An 18,617-nucleotide genomic window follows, 5' to 3' on the forward strand; every position below is an offset into this window, starting at 1 on the left:
ATATTGGTCGAAAATAAGGATTTTTTTAGTTTGCAACAAAAACTTGTGTTCAAGTGTATGGATCTCTGTGAAATTGTATTGCAATGTACCATACCACAAATTGAAGGTTGTGATTGAGGTGGGGGATGATGAATCAAAAGGGGGTTGAAAAAATGTGTGGGGGGTAGGATTTTTTTTTTTCCTTTTTTTTTCTTTAAAATTTTCCATTTAAAGATGGTTGTTTCAGATTTATATATGAAAGAAAATAATAATGATACGGTTATATATCATGAGGAATTGAAATTTAAAATTATGTATATTGGAAATTTAGGTTACATTGGAAAGTAATAATTGGCTTTGGGGGGTGGGGGGGGGGGGGGGGGGGGGGTGGTTATGGCTCTAATGTTTAAGGAATAAGGGGAAAAAAGGTTAAAAAACAAGGGTTTCCATTTTAATAGACAAATAATTGAGTAAAGAACATTATTTAAAAGCAGTGTAAGGTTGGTAATTCAAACTCATTTAAATATCTCATCTACACTGCTTTTAAATTATGTAAATTGGAAATTTGCCAATAACTTTATTGTTAATAAATGCATTGGAAATTTGCCAACAATTTTAGTGTAATAAACTTCATTGGAAATTTGCCAATATAAAATTTTGCTGATGAAGGTTTTTTGTTTACCTTTAGCCTTGACTATGAAGTCATTTTCTATTTTTATAGCCTTATGATGTAGTTGAATTATTTAATACTTTTATGATGTGTTTAAATGGGGTTTTATCATGTTTATGGTTGCAAATTTATTGTTTTAGTATAATAAACTCCATTTAAAATTTGCCAATAAAAAAAAATTTTGTTTATTTTTAGCTATGATTATGATGTCATTTTCTATTTTACTTTTATGGTTGCAAAGAAATTTTTATTTTTAGATATTACTGTTAAATGATGCTGATTAAGGTTTTTGCTATGTTTAGCCATGACTATGATGTCATTTTCTATTTTAATATCTGTTATGATGTATTTAAATGGGCTTTTATGGTTACAAAGGAATTTTATTTTTAGATATTACTATAAAATGTTGCTGATGCTGATTAAGGATTTTGTTTATTTTTAGCCATGACTATGATGTCATTTTCTATTTTAATACCTTTATGATGTAATTTCCATTTTTAGATATTACTGTTAAATGATGCTGATTAAGGGTTTTTTGCTATGTTTAGCCATGACTATGATGTCATTTTCTATTTTAATATCTTTATGATGTATTTAAATGGGCTTTTATGGTTACAAAGGAATTTTATTTTTAGATATTACTTTAAATGTTGCTGATTAAGGATTTTTGTTTATTTTTAGCCATGACTATGATGTCACTTTCTATTTTAATACCTTTATGATGTATTTAAATGGGCTCCCATATATTTAGATTTTTGATTATTTATACATGTTACCAAATTGGTCCACATTGAACAAAAACGGTCCAAATTTCAACTTTATTACATTACATCAAACATTGAATTCTACATATTCTTTGATATATTGAAATTAACAAACAATTTAGTTTATGGATATTCCACCATAATAGGTAAATTAAATTTTTTCCAGTTCTTACACCACATTCATCCTGTGTCAGAAACCTATGCTGTGTCAAATATTTAATGACAATCCAAAGTCATAGCTGTATCAAGCTTGAATTTTGTGTCCATACTTGCCCCAACTGTTCAGGGTTCGACCTCTGCGGTCGTATCAAGCTGCGCCCCAGCGAAGCATTTTATTAATTCTATTATAAAATAGATTAAGTTAGCACTATGGTAAATTTAAATGGGTAATTATGGTTGCCAACTCCATTGGAAATTTGAATTGAGATTATGAACATGTCTTGAGGGAAAGATTTTTTTGGGGGAAAAAAGGGGGAGGGGGATAAAAAGAAATTGTGGGGAGTCAATTTTTTCTCATTTCAGATTTCAAAAATTAAAAAGAATTATTCTTCAAATATTTTTTTTTTTTCAAATTTCAAATAATGAAAAATTTCAAGAAGTAATCTTTAATTGCACAGTATGGCGCATTAGATTTGTAAAATCTTTGATCACATTTATTTATTTGTTATGCCGAATCTAACAGTGTATTTAGATTTTAAATTTTGGGTCCAGTTTTCAAATTGGTCTACATTAAGGTCCAAAGGGTCCAAAACTAAACTTTGTTTGATTTTAGCAAAAATTGAATATATGAGGTTCTTTGATATGCTGAATCTAAACATGTATTTAGATTTTTGATTTTTGGCCCAGTTTTCAAGTTGGTCCAAATTGGGGTCCAAAATTAAACTTTGTTTGATTTCAACAAAAATTGAATATATGGGGTTCTTTGATATGCTGAATCTAACCATGTATTTAGATTTTTTATTTGTGGACCCCGTTATCAAATTGGTTCATATTGAGGTCAAAAGGGTCCAAAATTAAACTTTGTTTGATTTCATCTAAAATTGAATTATTGGGGTTCTTTGATATTCCAAATCTAACCGTGTATTTAGATATTTAATTTTGGGTCCTGTTTTTTGAATTGGTCTACATTAAGGTCCAAAGGGTCCAAAATTAAACTTAGTTTGATTTTAACAAAAATTGATTTCTTGGGGTTCTTTGATATGCTGAATCTAAACATGTGTTTAGATTTTTGATAATGGGCCCAGTTTTCAAGTTGGTCCAAGATAGGGACCAGTATTTAAACTTTGTTTGATTTAAACAAAAATTGAATATATGGGGTTCTTTGATATGCTGAATCTAAACATGTATTTAGATTTTTGATTATGGGCCCAGTTTTCAAGTTGGTCCAAATTGGGGTCCAAAATTAAACTTTGTTTGATTTCAACAAAAATTGAATATATGAGGTTCTTTGATATGCTGAATCTAACCATGTATTTAGATTTTTTATTTGTGGGCCCCGCTATCAAATTGGTTCATATTGAGGTCAAAAGGGTCCAAAATTAAACTTTGTTTGATTTCATCAAAAATTGAATTATTGGGGTTCTTTGATATGCCAAATCTAACCGTGTTTTTAGATTTTTAATTTGGGTCCCGTTTTTTTAAATTGGTCTTCATTGAAGACCAAAGGGTCCAAAATTAAACTGAGTTTGATTTTAACAAAAATTGAATTCTTGGGGTTCTTTGATGTGCTGAATTTAAACGTGTTTAGATTTTTGATTATGGGCCCAGTTTTCAAGTTGGTCCAAGTTGGGGTCCAAAATTAAACTTTTTTTGATTTCAACAAAAATTGAATATATGGGGTTCTTTGATATGCTGAATCTAACCATGAATTTAGATTTTTTATTTGTGGGCCCAGCTATCAAATTGGTTCATATTGAGGTCAAAAGGGTCCAAAATTAAACTTTGTTTGATTTCATCAAAAATTGAATTATTGGGGTTCTTTGATATTCCAAATCTAACCGTGTATTTAGATTTTTAATTTTAAGTCCAGTTTTTTAAATTGGTCTACATTAAGGTCCAAAGGGTCCAAAATTAAACTTAGTTTGATTTTAGCAAAAATTGAATTCTTGGTGTTCTTTGATATGCTGAATCTAAACATGTGTTTAGATTTTTGATTATGGGCTCAGTTTTCAAGTTTGTCCAAGTTGGGGTCCAAAATTAAACTTTGTTTGATTTTAACAAAAATTGAATATATGGGGTTCTTTGATATGCTGAATCTAACCATGTATTTTGATTTTGGACATTGGACCATAATAGGTAAATTAAAAAAATTCAAGTTCTTAGACCACATTCTTTCTGTGTCAGAAACCTATGCTGTGTCAAATATTTAATAACAATCCAAATTCAGAGCTGTATCAAGCTTGAATGTTGTGTCCATACTTGCCCCAACTGTTCAGGGTTCGACCTCTGCGGTCGTATCAAGCTGCGCCCCAGCGAAGCATTTTATTCTAGTTTCCAGACAATAACTTGTGTTCAAGTGTATGGTTCTCGCTATTGTACTGCAAGGTACCATACCACAAAGGGAAGGTTGGGATTGAGTTTGGGGGTGATTAATCATAAGGGGGTTAAAAAAATTGGGGGGAGAGATTTTTTTTTCATTTTTTTCCTTTTTTTATACGACCGCAAAAATTAAAAATTTTTTGGTCGTATATTGGTATCACGTTGTCGTCGTCGTCAGCGTCGTCCGAAGACAGATGGTTTCCGGATAATAACTTTAGTATAAGTAAATAGAAATCAATAAAATTTTAACACAAGGTTTATAACCACAAAAGGAAGGTTGGGATTGATTTTAGGGGTTATGGTTCCAAAGGTTTAGGAATTAGGGGCCAAAAAAGGGGCCCAAATAAGCATTTTTGCAGTTTCCAGACAATAACTTGTGTTTAAGTGTATGAATCTCTCTGAAATGATACCACAAGTTTCCATACAACAAAGGGATGGTTATGGGGGGTTATGGCTCAAACCATTTAGCAATTAGGGGCAAAAAAGGGGGAAAACAAGGGTTTTTATGGTTAAAGGACAATTTAGACAATTTAAAAGCAGTGTAAGGGAGGTAATCCAGTCCATTTAAAGAATACTGTTGTATATATGTTTGATTACCTTCCTTACACTACTTGTAAATTATGTATTAAGAAATGATGATTTTCTTGAGATGATTAGCTGTAAATTTATTTTTAGAAGTTACTATTAATTAATAATAATTTTAACCATGACTGTATATTTTAATATTTTATGATGTATTTAAATGAGTAGTTATGGTTGCAAACTCCATTAGAAATTTGAAGTGAGATTATTTTTGGAATAAGGGAAAGGGGGAGTTGAAAGAAAAAAAATGGGGGGATAAGAATTTGTGGGGGGCTACAATTTTTCTCATTTCAGATTTCAGAAATTAAAAAGAAAATTTCTTCAAATATTTTTTTTTTGGGGGTGGGTTAATATTCAACAGCATAGTCATTAGTGTATTGCACAAAAGCAAAAAATTGAATATAAATTCAAATCATATAACCAATTTGAAGTTCTCTGACTACAGTTATTCTGTATCAGAAACCTATTAAGGTAGATAGGGTGTCTTCCTCCATCTTGGATTTTGAAAACGCAGAAACAATCGGTCTAGATCTTTAATGAAATTAGCAAATTTCGAGAGTAGTATGTAATTCATGTGTAAGACTTTTCATTTTAATATAGAAAATAATGTGTTTAATCATATTTACAGCTGTATTTTACAAAAATCAGATTATTTTTTTGTTTTATTCATTTTTTTTAAAATTTTACCATATAAGGGTAGACAACTCAGATACAAGGGGAGATAACTCGATAAAGTAACTTTTGTAATAGAATGTGTTGTGAATTTACCTATTTTATCATGTAGCAAGAAAACGAGTCCCGTGACCCCATTATTTCTTTTTCTTATCTGAAAGCATATTATCAGAGCTATATTCTCATATTTTATCTTAAAATTCTATGGTGTTGTTTTCTTTTTATCACCCAAATTTGGGATTTCCATGCATAATCTATACAAAATCTGACAATTTTGCACAACCAATAGCGTGAAATATAGCGCGGTGACCCATACTTTTTTTAATATTTTTTAAAAAAGCATGATATAAACTTCATTTTGACAAATTATCAAATTATTCTATGGATTTAGACTAAGACCCCCCATCTACCTTAAGTGTCAAAAATTTAGTTACAATCCAAATTCAGACCTGTATCAAGCGTAAATATTGTGTCCATTTTGGCCCCAACTTTTCAGGGTTGGACATCTGCGGTCGTATCCAGCTGCGCTCAGCGAAGCAATTTATTTTCTTTAAAATTTTCCATTTTAAATTGGTTATTTCTGATTTATATATAAAAGCAAATAATAATGATATGGTTTGAATAGGTAAATTAAATTTTTTTAAGTTCTTAGACCACATTCATTCTGTGTCAGAAACCTATGCTGTGTCAAATATTTAATCACAATCCAAATTCAGTGCTGTATCAAGCTTGAATGTTGTGTCCATACTTGCCCCAACTGTTCAGGGTTCGACCTCTGCGGTCGTATCAAGCTGCGCCCAGCGGAGCATTTTATCTTATGTGTAGTGGGTTGGGCTTGATTAGGTATTAAGTACAATTAAAATATATGGTGCCACCACTATATATTTTAATTGTTACCTAATCAGGCTCAACCCACTATACATTAGAAAAACTAAATTTCAAAGCCAACACTGTGCAACTTAAAGGGTAATTTTTTAATTGAGAAAATACATAAATAAAATAGAATCACTTTTCTCTATGTTTTATTTTATAAGTGAACAAGCAGTCTTTCTTTCAGCTTTTAATTTTCAAAGTTAATTTTGAAAAATCAAGGACCATTTCATTTCCTTTCTTCTACTGAAGATGTCCAAAACCTTGTCTGCTGAAATTTGTGTTCAGTAGATTATTATGAGTCGAACTATCTGCCATTTTCAGAATATTTGAAACAAGAAAATTGTCCAAACTAATCTGTTTTGTAACAATATTAATAATGACAGATTAACAATAAAACACAAAGGGTTGTTGATATTGTATTGACAAGATGGCAAATAATGTGTATGATGACAGTTCAGTGATCTCATTTTCATCTTTACTCTTTCTGGGAAATCTTAGCCAGAATATGTTTATATTGCTTGAATATTCTCTCTTTTGACAAGCATAACCACCAAGAGCAATTTATATTGTTTACTTGTTGATATATTTACGTAGTATATACTCTTAACTTTTGAATTCTTGGAAAAACACTGCTCTTCTACTTCTTCTACTTCTTCTACCAATACGCGGCCACCATCAATAAGTTGATTATTTTGCCACTTTTTGGATGCGCATTTAAAATTTAGACGAAAAAAATAAATATTGAATTGATTTGAATTTGTGCTATACATCATATATACAGTGAATTTAAAAACATCTTGGCTTGATCTAGTTCATCTCATGCAGGTAAGTCTTGAAGCATTCAAGACTACCTGTATTGGTGGCAGTATGTGGTAGGGCATTCCAGTCTCGTATCGTCCTTGGGTAAAAAGATTCCTTCCGCACTTCGGTCCTACAAGATGGTACTTGATATCCATTTGTATTGATGTTTCTGGATAGCCTATCTGGTGGAATGAGAGTATTTCTGGTGTCAACTTTGACCATCCCGTTGGCAAGTTTATACATCATTGTAAGCCTTGATGTTCTCCTACGGTCTTCGAGGGTTTTCCATTCTAGTATGTTAAGCATGTCACTAACAGATGATGTGTTATGATATCTGTTAGTGACATATCTGGCTGCTCTCCTCTGTACCATTTCCAGTCGGTTTTTGTTGTTTTGTTGATAAGGATCCCAGACTGTACATGCATATTCTAGAGTCGGTCTTACAAGTGACTTGTATGCAGTTTCTTTTATTGTGTTGTTATTGATGTTCAAGTTACGTTTGAGGGAGCCTATGGTCTTGTTTGCTTTAACACATATGTTTTTAATGTGTTCATTCCATTTTAAGTCGGAGCTGATGGTGCAGCCAAGGTACTTTGCAGAATTTAGAGATTCGAGGGTGTGGCCATGCAGTACATATTCTTTTATAATAGGCTTACGTTTTCTTGTTATGGTAAGAACATTACATTTATCTGGATGAAATGCCATTTTCCATTTGTTTTCCCAAATTGCCAATTTATTCAGATCTTCCTGAAGGTGGTCGCTGTCTGTGTCCGATGATATTGTGAGATATATGATTGTATCATCAGCAAAGAGTCTTACCCTTGATCGGATTCCCTCTGGCATGTCATTTATGTAGAAAAGGAACAAACTGGGTCCAAGAACTGATCCTTGTGGGACGCCCGAATCGACGTTGATTGTATCAGATTTTTCCCCTTCTACAACTACGACTTGTTTCCTGTCGGCGAGGAAGTTTTTGATCCACCTATTGGTTTTCCCTCTTATGCCATATTGATCCAGTTTGTGTGTAAGTAGGCTATGACTTACTTTATCAAAGGCCTTAGAAAAATCCATTATAAGGCAGTCAGTTTGTTTTCCTGCGTCCATGTTTATGGTGATGTCATTAATAAACTCAATTAATTGTGTTTCGCAGGACAGGCCTCTCCTGAATCCGTGTTGTAGCGGATACAGTATGTTGTGTTTGTCAGCATGGGTCATTATGTGGCTTGTTACGATGTGCTCCATGATTTTGCAGCAAATGCAGGTAAGCGAGACTGGGCGGTAATTTACTGCATCAAACCGTTTTCCCTTCTTGAATATTGGGCTTACGTTAGCCTTTTTCCATATGTCCGGTAAATCACCTGTTTCATAGGATCGCCTGAAGATGGTTGTTAGGATTGGTGCAATGTCTATGGCTAATTCCTTCAGCACCCTTGATGTAATGGTGTCTGGACCTGCAGCTTTAAATGGGTTTAGGTTGGATAATAGTTTTGCTATTCCGTTTTCTGTTATGTTCAGGTCTTGAAGTGTAGGGTAGTTGTTGTTGGTCATGTCACAACGGTTTTTGAATTCTATTTCTGTGAAGTTGGTTTTTTCAGAAAAAGCTGACTGGAACTGCTTATTTAGTATGTTAGCCTTTTCAACTGAGTCAGGATGGAGTAGTCCGTTGTTCCTTAATGGTGGTATTTGGTTTCCGTCTGATCTTTTGTGCTTGATGAATGTCCAGAAACGTTTCATGCAGTTTGGCTTGTCTACTTTGGGATCAGGTGTTATAATGTCCTCTATATATTTCCAGTATGCTCGTCTTATTTCTCTCTGTACCAGTCTTTTCAGTTCTTTATATTTGGTGTTATGCTTAGCATCAGCTGATTTTTTCTTTTTCTTGTAATGTTTGTCTCTTTTCCGTATTAGGCGTTTGATGTCTGCCGTAATCCAAGGGTTACCGTCTTTTGTTCTAGCTGTTTTTTGCGGTATGTTGGCATTTATAGTATTTTCAAGTTTGCCTTGAAAATAGTCCCACATTTCTTGTGTACTACATTCATGATGGTTCATCTTGGTAATTTCAGTATTTATCAATTTGAGATCTTCTCTGATGTTTTCCCACTTTGCTTTTTTATATAAGGATATTTTCCTTGGCTTTTGAGTTTGTTTAGATGGTATGGTATTTAACTCTGCAAAGACAATGTCATGGTCTGATATGCCAGGTATTGTTTCGACTCTGTTGAAGCAGTTTGGGTAGTTTGTAATTATGAGATCCAGTGTGTTTGATTCTCTTGTTGGTTCCTCTACCATTTGTTGTAAGCCATGATCGTCCAGGATGTCAGTGAACTTATGGTGTATGTTGGTATGTTGTGTATTGGGCTTCAGTGATTTGGTTTTCCAGTCCCAGCCTGGTAGGTTGAAATCACCAGCCATGATGATTAAAGCATTTTTTATGTTGTTCGCTCTGGTTAGGCTCTTCTCAAGTTCTAAGTACCCATTCTCGTTGGATGTTTTGGGGTTGTAGTATGAGCTCAAGTATATGGCTTTGTGTCCAATGAGTTCAAGTTTGCACCAGACAATTTCACAGTCAGTTTGTAGTTCAGGTACGGCTGTTGTTATATATGTATCTTTAATAGCTACTAATACACCCCCTCCACTACAGTTTCTGTCTTTCCGGAAGATGTTATATCCAGGAGGGAATATTTGACTGTCAGTGATCTTATTGTCTACCCATGTTTCGGTTCCAAAGATGATATCTGGGTTTGTGCTTTCTATGAGATTTAGTACTTGTCCTTGTTTACTTTTGATTGATTGGAAGTTAACATTTAATAATCTAAGTGGTGTTTCAGATTTCTTGGATGGTTTTCTGTTCTTGTTTTTATCCGGTGTTGAAGCATGTAAGGGTCTCATATTTCTTGAGGACGTTGGACTGGTAAGAGAGGTGTCAGACAATACGCTGTAATGGTTTGATGTGCTAAGTATTAATGAATAGCATAGTGTTGAATAGTTTGGACATCCACATCTTGCTCTGAATTGCTTTCTCCAATTTCACAGTAAGAGGATAGTTACGTGATAAACTATATAGAGGGGACTTTCATGGTGAATATACAAATAAGATGTGGTATGATTTCCAATGAGACTATTTTCCACCAGAGTGACTGTAAGCAAGTATAGGTCACTGTAAAGCTTGTTTCATCTAGCCTAATTCTAACCAATGTGCATAATTATATGTCAGGCTTTTGTGTTTATACGAATTCTAAGCCTGTATAATTTCGATATATCCCCAAAGTTTTATTACATTTGAGAAGTAGGCCAATTGGTCATTTTCCGCCTGATATTATGACAATAGGCTTGGGGCGTCTGATTGGCAATGCGTGATGTATAGAATGGGAAAGTGTAAGCCGACGCCCCAAAAAACTTTCAAGAATTTTGCATGAAGTTTTGTATGCAAGATCATGCAAAGCAACTCATCATTCCCTCTCTGTTCAGTGACGAGCAAAATTACTGTCTCCATCCCCGGCATAGTCCAGTTTTCAGAACGTTCTTAATATGTAGTATATTTTCTTCTCTTTCTGAATGTATGTGACATTTGCCAATGGTCGGCCGACAAGTACAATAACCAACATCGATTGCACTACATAGGTAGAGCCTGCAGTGATGCATATATCTCCATACAAATTTCAAACATTATCTCTGGTGTTGACAGTTTCTTGATCAATTTATATTTCATAACATCTCCACATCTCCCAAAAGAAATAACGATAATACAGCCAATCCTCACCAACTTTGTCTAGTGATCAGCCAAAAGCATTGTTCAATTTCCAGCTCATGAGACCGTGACATTGTATAGTAGTTAAGACATGGCATATTGGAAATGGTTGAATATCTGCTGGTTTCGAAGAAATGCTCCTTAGTTTGTTGTCGATAGTTAGCAAGGCATCAATACTAAACCAGTATTTTCAGTCGGTTTACACCCAAGAGCACACTATAGCTGCTTTATCCGACCTTGGTATTAGTCCATACAATATCATGGACAACCTTACCATTCGTGAAACAGGTATCTACAGATTATTGAAGGTACTACTGTCATTCAAAGCGACAGGCTCAGATGAAGTACCAGCTTTCGTTCTGATACATGCCGCCAGCAGAATTACTAGCTTCACATCTTACAAGGACGTTTCAGCTTAACCTAGATCGTGGTAAGAAACCTGATCAATAACTCACAGCAAACGTCATTGCAATCTACAAGAAAGGAGAGAATTAACATCAACCGGCAAATTATCGGCTAGTATCATTGGCATCCATTGACATAAGAAGGCATATTCCATCTGTGTACATGACATAATAAGCACAGAACAAAAGTCAAACCCTAAAAAATTCTGGAGTTTCATCAAAAGCAAGAGATGTGATAATGGAGAAGTCGTACCACTCAAGAACAAAGATGGCCTTATCTACTCAGACAACACCACCAAAGCAAACATCTGAAACAATCAGTTTTCTTCAGTTTTCAACAGAAATGCAGACAAAACCAACATTAAAAGTAGGAAAACACAGCCATTTTCATCAATGGAGGACATATTTATTACAGAAAATGAAATCTCTAAACTTCTGTCAAACCTTAACACCAACAAAGCGTCTGGACCGGATGAGATAACAACCAGACTGCCAAAAAACTTACTACAGATATTTCCAGCATATTTACAACATTTTTCCATGCCTCAGTAGACCAAGGTACATTACTACCTGACTGGGAAAATGCCAATGTCGTTCCCATCTTCAAGGAGGGAAACAGAAGCCAGGAATCAAATTATAGGCCTGTCATAAAGCACTCAGAGAAACACTCAATTTTGAATGATGCCCAACACGGATTCAGGGAAGAAAAGTCTTGTGAGTCCCAGCTCATACTCACATCCAGGATCTTGCGAGGAATGTCGACAATAAAGGACATTATATGGACCTTATCCTACTAGATTTCTGAAAGGCACTTGACGAGTTACCACACGAAAGGCTCATATACAAGATACGTCATTGTGGTATAAGGGGTACACCTCTGACCTGGCTAACAGACTTCTTGGAAGACAGACAACTACGTGTCCTACTTGAAGGGCATTCATCTGAGTCAGCACTTGTACAGTCTGGGGTACCCCAAGGAAGCGTAATTTTTTTGCTGTTCATCAATGATCTACCAAAGTATGTATCAACATCAGAAGTCAGGCTATTTGCAGATGATTGTGTTTTTTTTTACCACCAAATAAAAACACAGCCGATACTGACGAGCTCCAAAAAGAACTGGACGGATTACAACAGTGGGAAGCAGACTGGCAGATGGAATTCAATCCCCAGAACCAGAAGCGAACTATAAAATACATGGACATGTACTTGAAGAAGTCGACGCAGCAAAATACTTGGGGTCACAATACACAAAACCCTCGACTATAACCAACACATTAGCAACATCACGAAGAAGGCTATCCAAACTAGAGCATTCCTCCAACGAAATATCAGAAGCTGCCCTAGCTATAACTCTTTGTTATGAGACACGTATAAGACCATTAACGGAATACTCATGTACCATATGGGATCCTGCAACTAAGGATGACATGTACAAACTAGAATCAATGCAAAGACGATCTGCACGATTTGTCCTTACTGACTACAACAGAACCAGTAGCGTATCATCAATGCTACAAACTTTTAACTGGGTGACATTGCAATGGCGGACCCAGAACTTTTTATAAGGAGGGGGGCCCACTGACTGCCATAAGAGGGCCCGCTACAATCATGCTTCAGTGATTCCCTATATAATAAACCAAATTTTTTCCACAAAAATGGGGGGGGGGGCCCACAGCACCCCCCCCCCCCCGGATCCGCCTATGCATTGCAATAGAGAAGAGTAAAGTGCTAAGTCATCATGATGTACAGAATCGTAAACAACCTTGTGCCTATTCCTTCATCGCATCATCTCATGCCAATAACATCCACCTCTCGGGGACATCATGAAAGATTCATTTGCAAGGACTGATGTTTACAGGCATTCATTCTTCCTTGACACAATCCGAATCTGGAATGGACTAACAGCGTCCATAGTTACCTGTACAACCCTTGAGTCATCCAAATAAGGTGTGAAGATTGTCCAGATACGATAGACATTGACGTCGTTTTTAACCAGATTTTATTGAAGCACATCTGCACTGTATAGATATATAGAAATAAGAAGATGTGGTATGAGTGCCAATGAGACAACTCTCCATCCAAGTCACAATGTGTAAAAAGTAAACAATAATAGGTCAAAGTACGGCCTTCAACGCGGAGCCTTGGCTCATACCGAACAACAAGCTATAAAGGGCCCCAAAATGACTAGTGTAAAACAGTTCAAACAGGAAAACCAACTGTCTAATCTATATAAAAAACGAGAAACGAGAAACACTTATGAACCACATCAACAAACGACAACCACTGAACAACAGGCTCCTGACTTGTGTTAGGACAGGTGTAAACAAATGCAGCGGGTTTAAACGTTTTAACAGGCGCCAACCCTAACCTGAAACAGTAGTGTAACATTACAACATAGAAAGACACACTATAAAATATCAATTGAAATGGCTTAACTCGATCAAAAAGACATATTAACAAAAACAAGTAAACATACACTGAAAAAATAAATTGGATCTATGACACAATATAAATACAATATTAATAAAAAAAAAACCGGGATGTAAAACAATGTCAAAAAGACAAAAATATGCACGTATTCCACAATGTTTTCCTGGCATCGAGTAAACTCCCCTGGGACTGTACTTTACCGGAAGAAGAAGAAGAAACGTTTGAGTATACGAGATCTATACATATACTAGTAGACAAAAATATCGTCTCATCGTGGATCTAAACGGATATAATAAATTAGTTTGTTCACACAGATGTTTAGGTTTTGGCTGATTTGATGACATGGTTGTTTCTTCAAGAAGCTAGAGATTCGGCTTTCAGGCACCACTTGGTATCATTTGCAGGAGGTCTTTAATTATGAGGCGCGGATTTAGTCAAACTTATTGTATTTTAGAAGCTCCTGAAATATAGCAGGAACTCCGTAATTTGAATTCAGGATATCCATTATTCGATTTCATGACCTCCATAATTCGAGATTTCAGGTTATCCTCAAATATTTTAGGGCCTCAATAATTTGATTTCAGGATATCCATAATTCGATTTCAAGACCTCCATAATTCGAGATTTCAGGCTATCCTCGAATATTTCAGGGCCTCCATATTTTGAATTCAGGATATCCTCTAATATTCATGGAGACCCACGGTTATTTCAGGACTCGTTATCAGGATATCATTAGGGTCCAGCTACGGTAAATGGGCTATGTCACAGAGTTTGGTAAAATTCTGCATGTAATTTTGGCTTGTTGAACTAAAACCTAAAAATTGAAAGAATAATGCATTTTAAGACCAATCTGTTTTATTTTCTGAAATATTGCTGATTGAATTCTTCCAAATGAGGCGAACATTTGTATAGAAACACATAAAATTGTCGAAAAAGGTTCTTAAATTTGTCTTAAAAATTTTAAATTCATAGATTAAAAAAAAAATATGTTGATGATACATACATTTCTGAATAAGAATCTATTTTTCCATATACTGTACACATTGAACATGTTGAATTGTCTGGTGTTGATCGGCTGATCCGTCGCTTAGATATATACTAAACTGTCACCTAACAAAGTTACATGTATTATAGCTAAAGTTAACTACGTCGTGTCTGTCACGTGTAGAAATAAAATTACGGAATTTGTACTATTCTTCACCTGATTCGTTTCTTTTTTACTTTTCTACTTTCGATTTGGCCTTTGTTTTGGTTATTTCGAAACTGTTTTCTGTATAAAAATATGTCTTATTTTAAAGAAATGTTGGGAAATCTTTACTGCACACAGAACGACAACGAGCAAAGACAGATATCTGATAGGAATTGCAGGTAAAAGATTGAATATAAAGTAGAACAAAGCAAAATACTTTACCATTAATAACATGAATAATTTATCATGTTTATGTATTATCCAAATATTCAGCTTAACGGTCAAATATTATATAATTTGTCTTTGTAATTGAACATTATTAGGTCCACTGTTCCTGAACTAGCTTCTCTGTTAAAACAATACTAGTTGGAATGGTGGCAAGCCATGCAGTAGATCTCAGTATTGTACGTTGTCTTGGACCAGCATGACCTCAATTTTAAGAAAGGCATGGCTTTAAGAAAATAAATAATCCCTGCATATCACAATGTCCTTTAACATGAATATGCACTTTATGATTTATCATGAAGAGGAACTGAACTTAAATACTAATTATATGGCAAACTTTGCCCCAGGGAGACCAACTTGCCCATACATAGATTTTAACACAGGCACTTGTCTCTGAAAAAATATAAGTATATAGGTATTCTTTTATAGACAAGTACCTGTGGATTTTTAAACTAGTATTCAAAACTTTACCAATCATTAATGCACAGAATGTGTGTAAAAGAAAAATGCAGTTTTTGCATTGACATTTATATATATACCACTATTCTGAAGTTATTCAATGATGGAATATCATTATTAAGCAGTTGTGCATAACATGAATGTTATCTTGACCCATTTCTACACATATTTTGTAACTATCCAAGATACACCAACTAGCCAAATTGTAGAAACACTTTGACATCTTGGTCCAAATTCTGTTTCCTGCTGTTCGGAATACATTAATTTCTCATTATTGAGCTGGCTTATAGACTTTGCACATGCTCTTGTGAAACTGTCTCTACAAATAATAGAACTAAAGTATTTCTTTTCTGCTTTAAGTTACTTAAATCTAAACCTCAATGCATGTCACAAATGGGTAAAATGTAGGTTAAGATAATTCAGTTCTTGCATGCCCATTTATATCTTTTCAATGTGCATTGTTTCACAAAATAATAACTGTACATATGCATGATAGAAAACATGAAATATGTATTGAAGTTGTAGAAATAACCTTAATGCAGTTTTGTAGCTTGAACTTTTACATAAATGTTATGTTGTCATTGTTAGAGGCCATTTGTATAATAATTCTGTAGTTACTACTACATTGTACATGTTTATTGTAAGACTACATGATATAAAACTGCAACATGTTATAAACCCCAGTGTGTTATATATAGATAAAGTCGATGAACTTTAAGCACATGTAACTGTTATGGTCAATCAAGATAAGTTAGGCGGAGTCTCTATAAATTTAAACAGATTGATAAGATGATATAGCAATATCATTACATATAAATAATGATTGTTTGTATATGTTAAGCATGAACACATTAGAAGGATTTAATATTTATATTTTCGAACAGACAAAATGACAGAATGTTGAAATTTGAACATTGAATGTGTCTTTAGACAGAACCATTCTAAGTGGCACTCCAACATCACTTTTTACTGAACGGAAAGTTTGCTGCACTTTAGTTAAGATAAAACTGGGGCTTCATCTATGTTTAGTTATATATATGCTGCCATTTTTACCTAGCTTATGAAACTTCTGTTTAGAATAACTCTTCTATTACTTATTTTTTTTTTGCAGCATTTGATTATTCATGGCAACTTCAAAGCCATCACATTCTCAGATATCCAGTCGAGTAGACCAGTATGAGAGACTTAGCAATACACATTCCTACTGTAAGTACACGCAACTGCTCCAGTCTAATGTTAGTTGGTAATGCCTTAATTTAAAAGTAATTTCCCATATCCTAAATTGACTATGAAATTACAACTTAATAAGAGTTATTTATCTTTTTTGATAGAACTGGGTTTCTACAACAAAGAGTCGAACAGTGATTAGCAGATCTTTATCCTCTGATTTATTCCCTTATAATTTGCATTTTTGTTTATATAAATTTAGTTTTTTTTTCATCTGACAGACTTGTACCATTCATCAAACTTCAAAGTAATGCTGGAAATAGCTGTATATTATTAGGATTTCTCCAATACTTTGCCAATTAAAATTTTTCACCACTGGTATATGTTTTATTTTTTTTCTACATCTTCATATTTGCTGTTGTGGCATCACAAATAAAGGTGGTCATGTCTGATGACTTACCATGGGAAGAACAATATTTTCAGAACACAGACCTTTGAAAAGAAACTAAAATTTGCCTATATTTTGTGAAAAAATCATTAGATTAACAGGATTCTTCACTGCAATATGGTATTTTATACAATCATTTTATGAAAATGTAGAAATATGAATGTAACTTATTTTAGAGCATTTTTACCATATTTACTTGTAGTACCAAACAGAGGTAACAATAGCAGGCAGAGTGGTCAGCAGGTCACTGGCAGACAGTCACAATCATGGTCACATGACAGGCTGAGCCATCACAGACCTGAGAATCAGAATGATATGCTTTCAGGTGATATTTTAATAACTTCTTACTATATTAAAAATCTGCTGTAACTTCTTTGAGTGTCAAATGTTTTATTCTTTCCAAGTTTAGTACCTTGAACAGTTGTGAAATGCATTAAAGAATCAAATTGATTTGACTTTTTCTATACATTTTGTCAAATTAATGGTTTAGTCATCCCACATTTTCCTTTTTCGTACAGATATATGAAAAATAAACACATAGTACCTTTTTTTTCAAAAATTTTCAATCATTTAATTACTGAATTATTGCAATTTAAAGTGTTGACAAATGTTTGAAATGAAGTAAAGCAGATGATCAGTCATACAGTTTATATCTGCCATTGGAAAAGCATACCGGTAATTCATGTTGTGAAATACTGCTTGTCTGTTCTTCCTGTTTATTTTGATATGAAGTTAAAAAAAATACATGTACATTGTATATGCCCACTTAGGGTTTTGATCCAGAATTTGCAGTTCACTGAACTTGGACATTGTTGTTTAATATGAAATTTCAAGAATTGTTATTAATATCACAAATATATTATGGACTTTGTTAACAGGTTGGATTTAATAAAAAAAAATTTCATCACATATGTTCTTTTATATCTGCTTTTAGGCGATAGAATTGAAGAGGCTAGATTACAGTCAATGCATATACCTATACATGCTGCTGCTTATGAAGGGAATGTTGTAAGTTTTCTGTTGTAAAGCGTCTCATATTACATATCCTATGAATATTAGATTAGATGTGTGATATGCGACAGCAACCCATCAAAGCAAAAAATTGAAAAAAAACATTCTTCAACAATATGCAAATATACATACTAGATGTAAAAAAGGTTAGATATAGAAGATACATGTACCATAGTGCCAGTCAAATTACACCTAAGTGAAGAAATAAAGCATAATTGCTGAAAGAAAGACATGAAGACAAACAACAGTCCATAAAACACTACACAGAAAACTGATTCGTAGGGTCAACAGTCCCAAATTTGGCATTGCCCCAAGTCTAGAGAAGTTTTCAACAAAGAAACAGAGACTGCCACAGGTCTGCCATCAAATCAAAGTTCCTTAAAAGGACAAAACACATTGGATATGAACAAAGACAATCACTGATGAGATCCCTGACATGGCACAGACTCACCAACAAGCAGAAATTTTGACACGACTATAAATTCAGAAATTATTGTGAGCATTTATTATTGTGATTTCGACTTAAATAACAAAAATTGAGATAAATTATTGCAATTTCAGGAAAAGTTTGATATAGATTGGGAAACTTACCCAATCACATTATTTGCATTAATAAAAACCTCACAATGATTTGTGAATTTGCAGTGCTGTATCATT

The 18,617-nt window shown here is 34.0% G+C and overlaps 1 protein-coding gene across 1 annotated transcript in view; it reads left to right on the plus strand.

Annotated features, from left to right (window-relative positions):
* Positions 1 to 14,705: 14,705 nt before the first annotated feature.
* The window catches only part of LOC127738354 (uncharacterized), a 43,126-nt gene continuing 39,214 nt past the window's right edge, over positions 14,706 to 18,617 (plus strand). The window contains exons 1-4 of the mRNA XM_052249560.1: positions 14,706 to 14,829; positions 16,446 to 16,540; positions 17,152 to 17,274; positions 17,884 to 17,957. Of these exons, the coding sequence (XP_052105520.1) occupies positions 16,459 to 16,540; positions 17,152 to 17,274; positions 17,884 to 17,957 (279 nt within the window). The 5' untranslated portion in view covers positions 14,706 to 14,829; positions 16,446 to 16,458. The remainder of the gene's footprint in view (positions 14,830 to 16,445; positions 16,541 to 17,151; positions 17,275 to 17,883; positions 17,958 to 18,617) is intronic.

Source organism: Mytilus californianus, unplaced genomic scaffold (assembly GCF_021869535.1).
Source record: "Mytilus californianus isolate M0D057914Y unplaced genomic scaffold, xbMytCali1.0.p SCAF_4, whole genome shotgun sequence".
In the NCBI taxonomy this organism is placed as follows: Eukaryota; Metazoa; Mollusca; class Bivalvia; order Mytilida; family Mytilidae; genus Mytilus; species Mytilus californianus.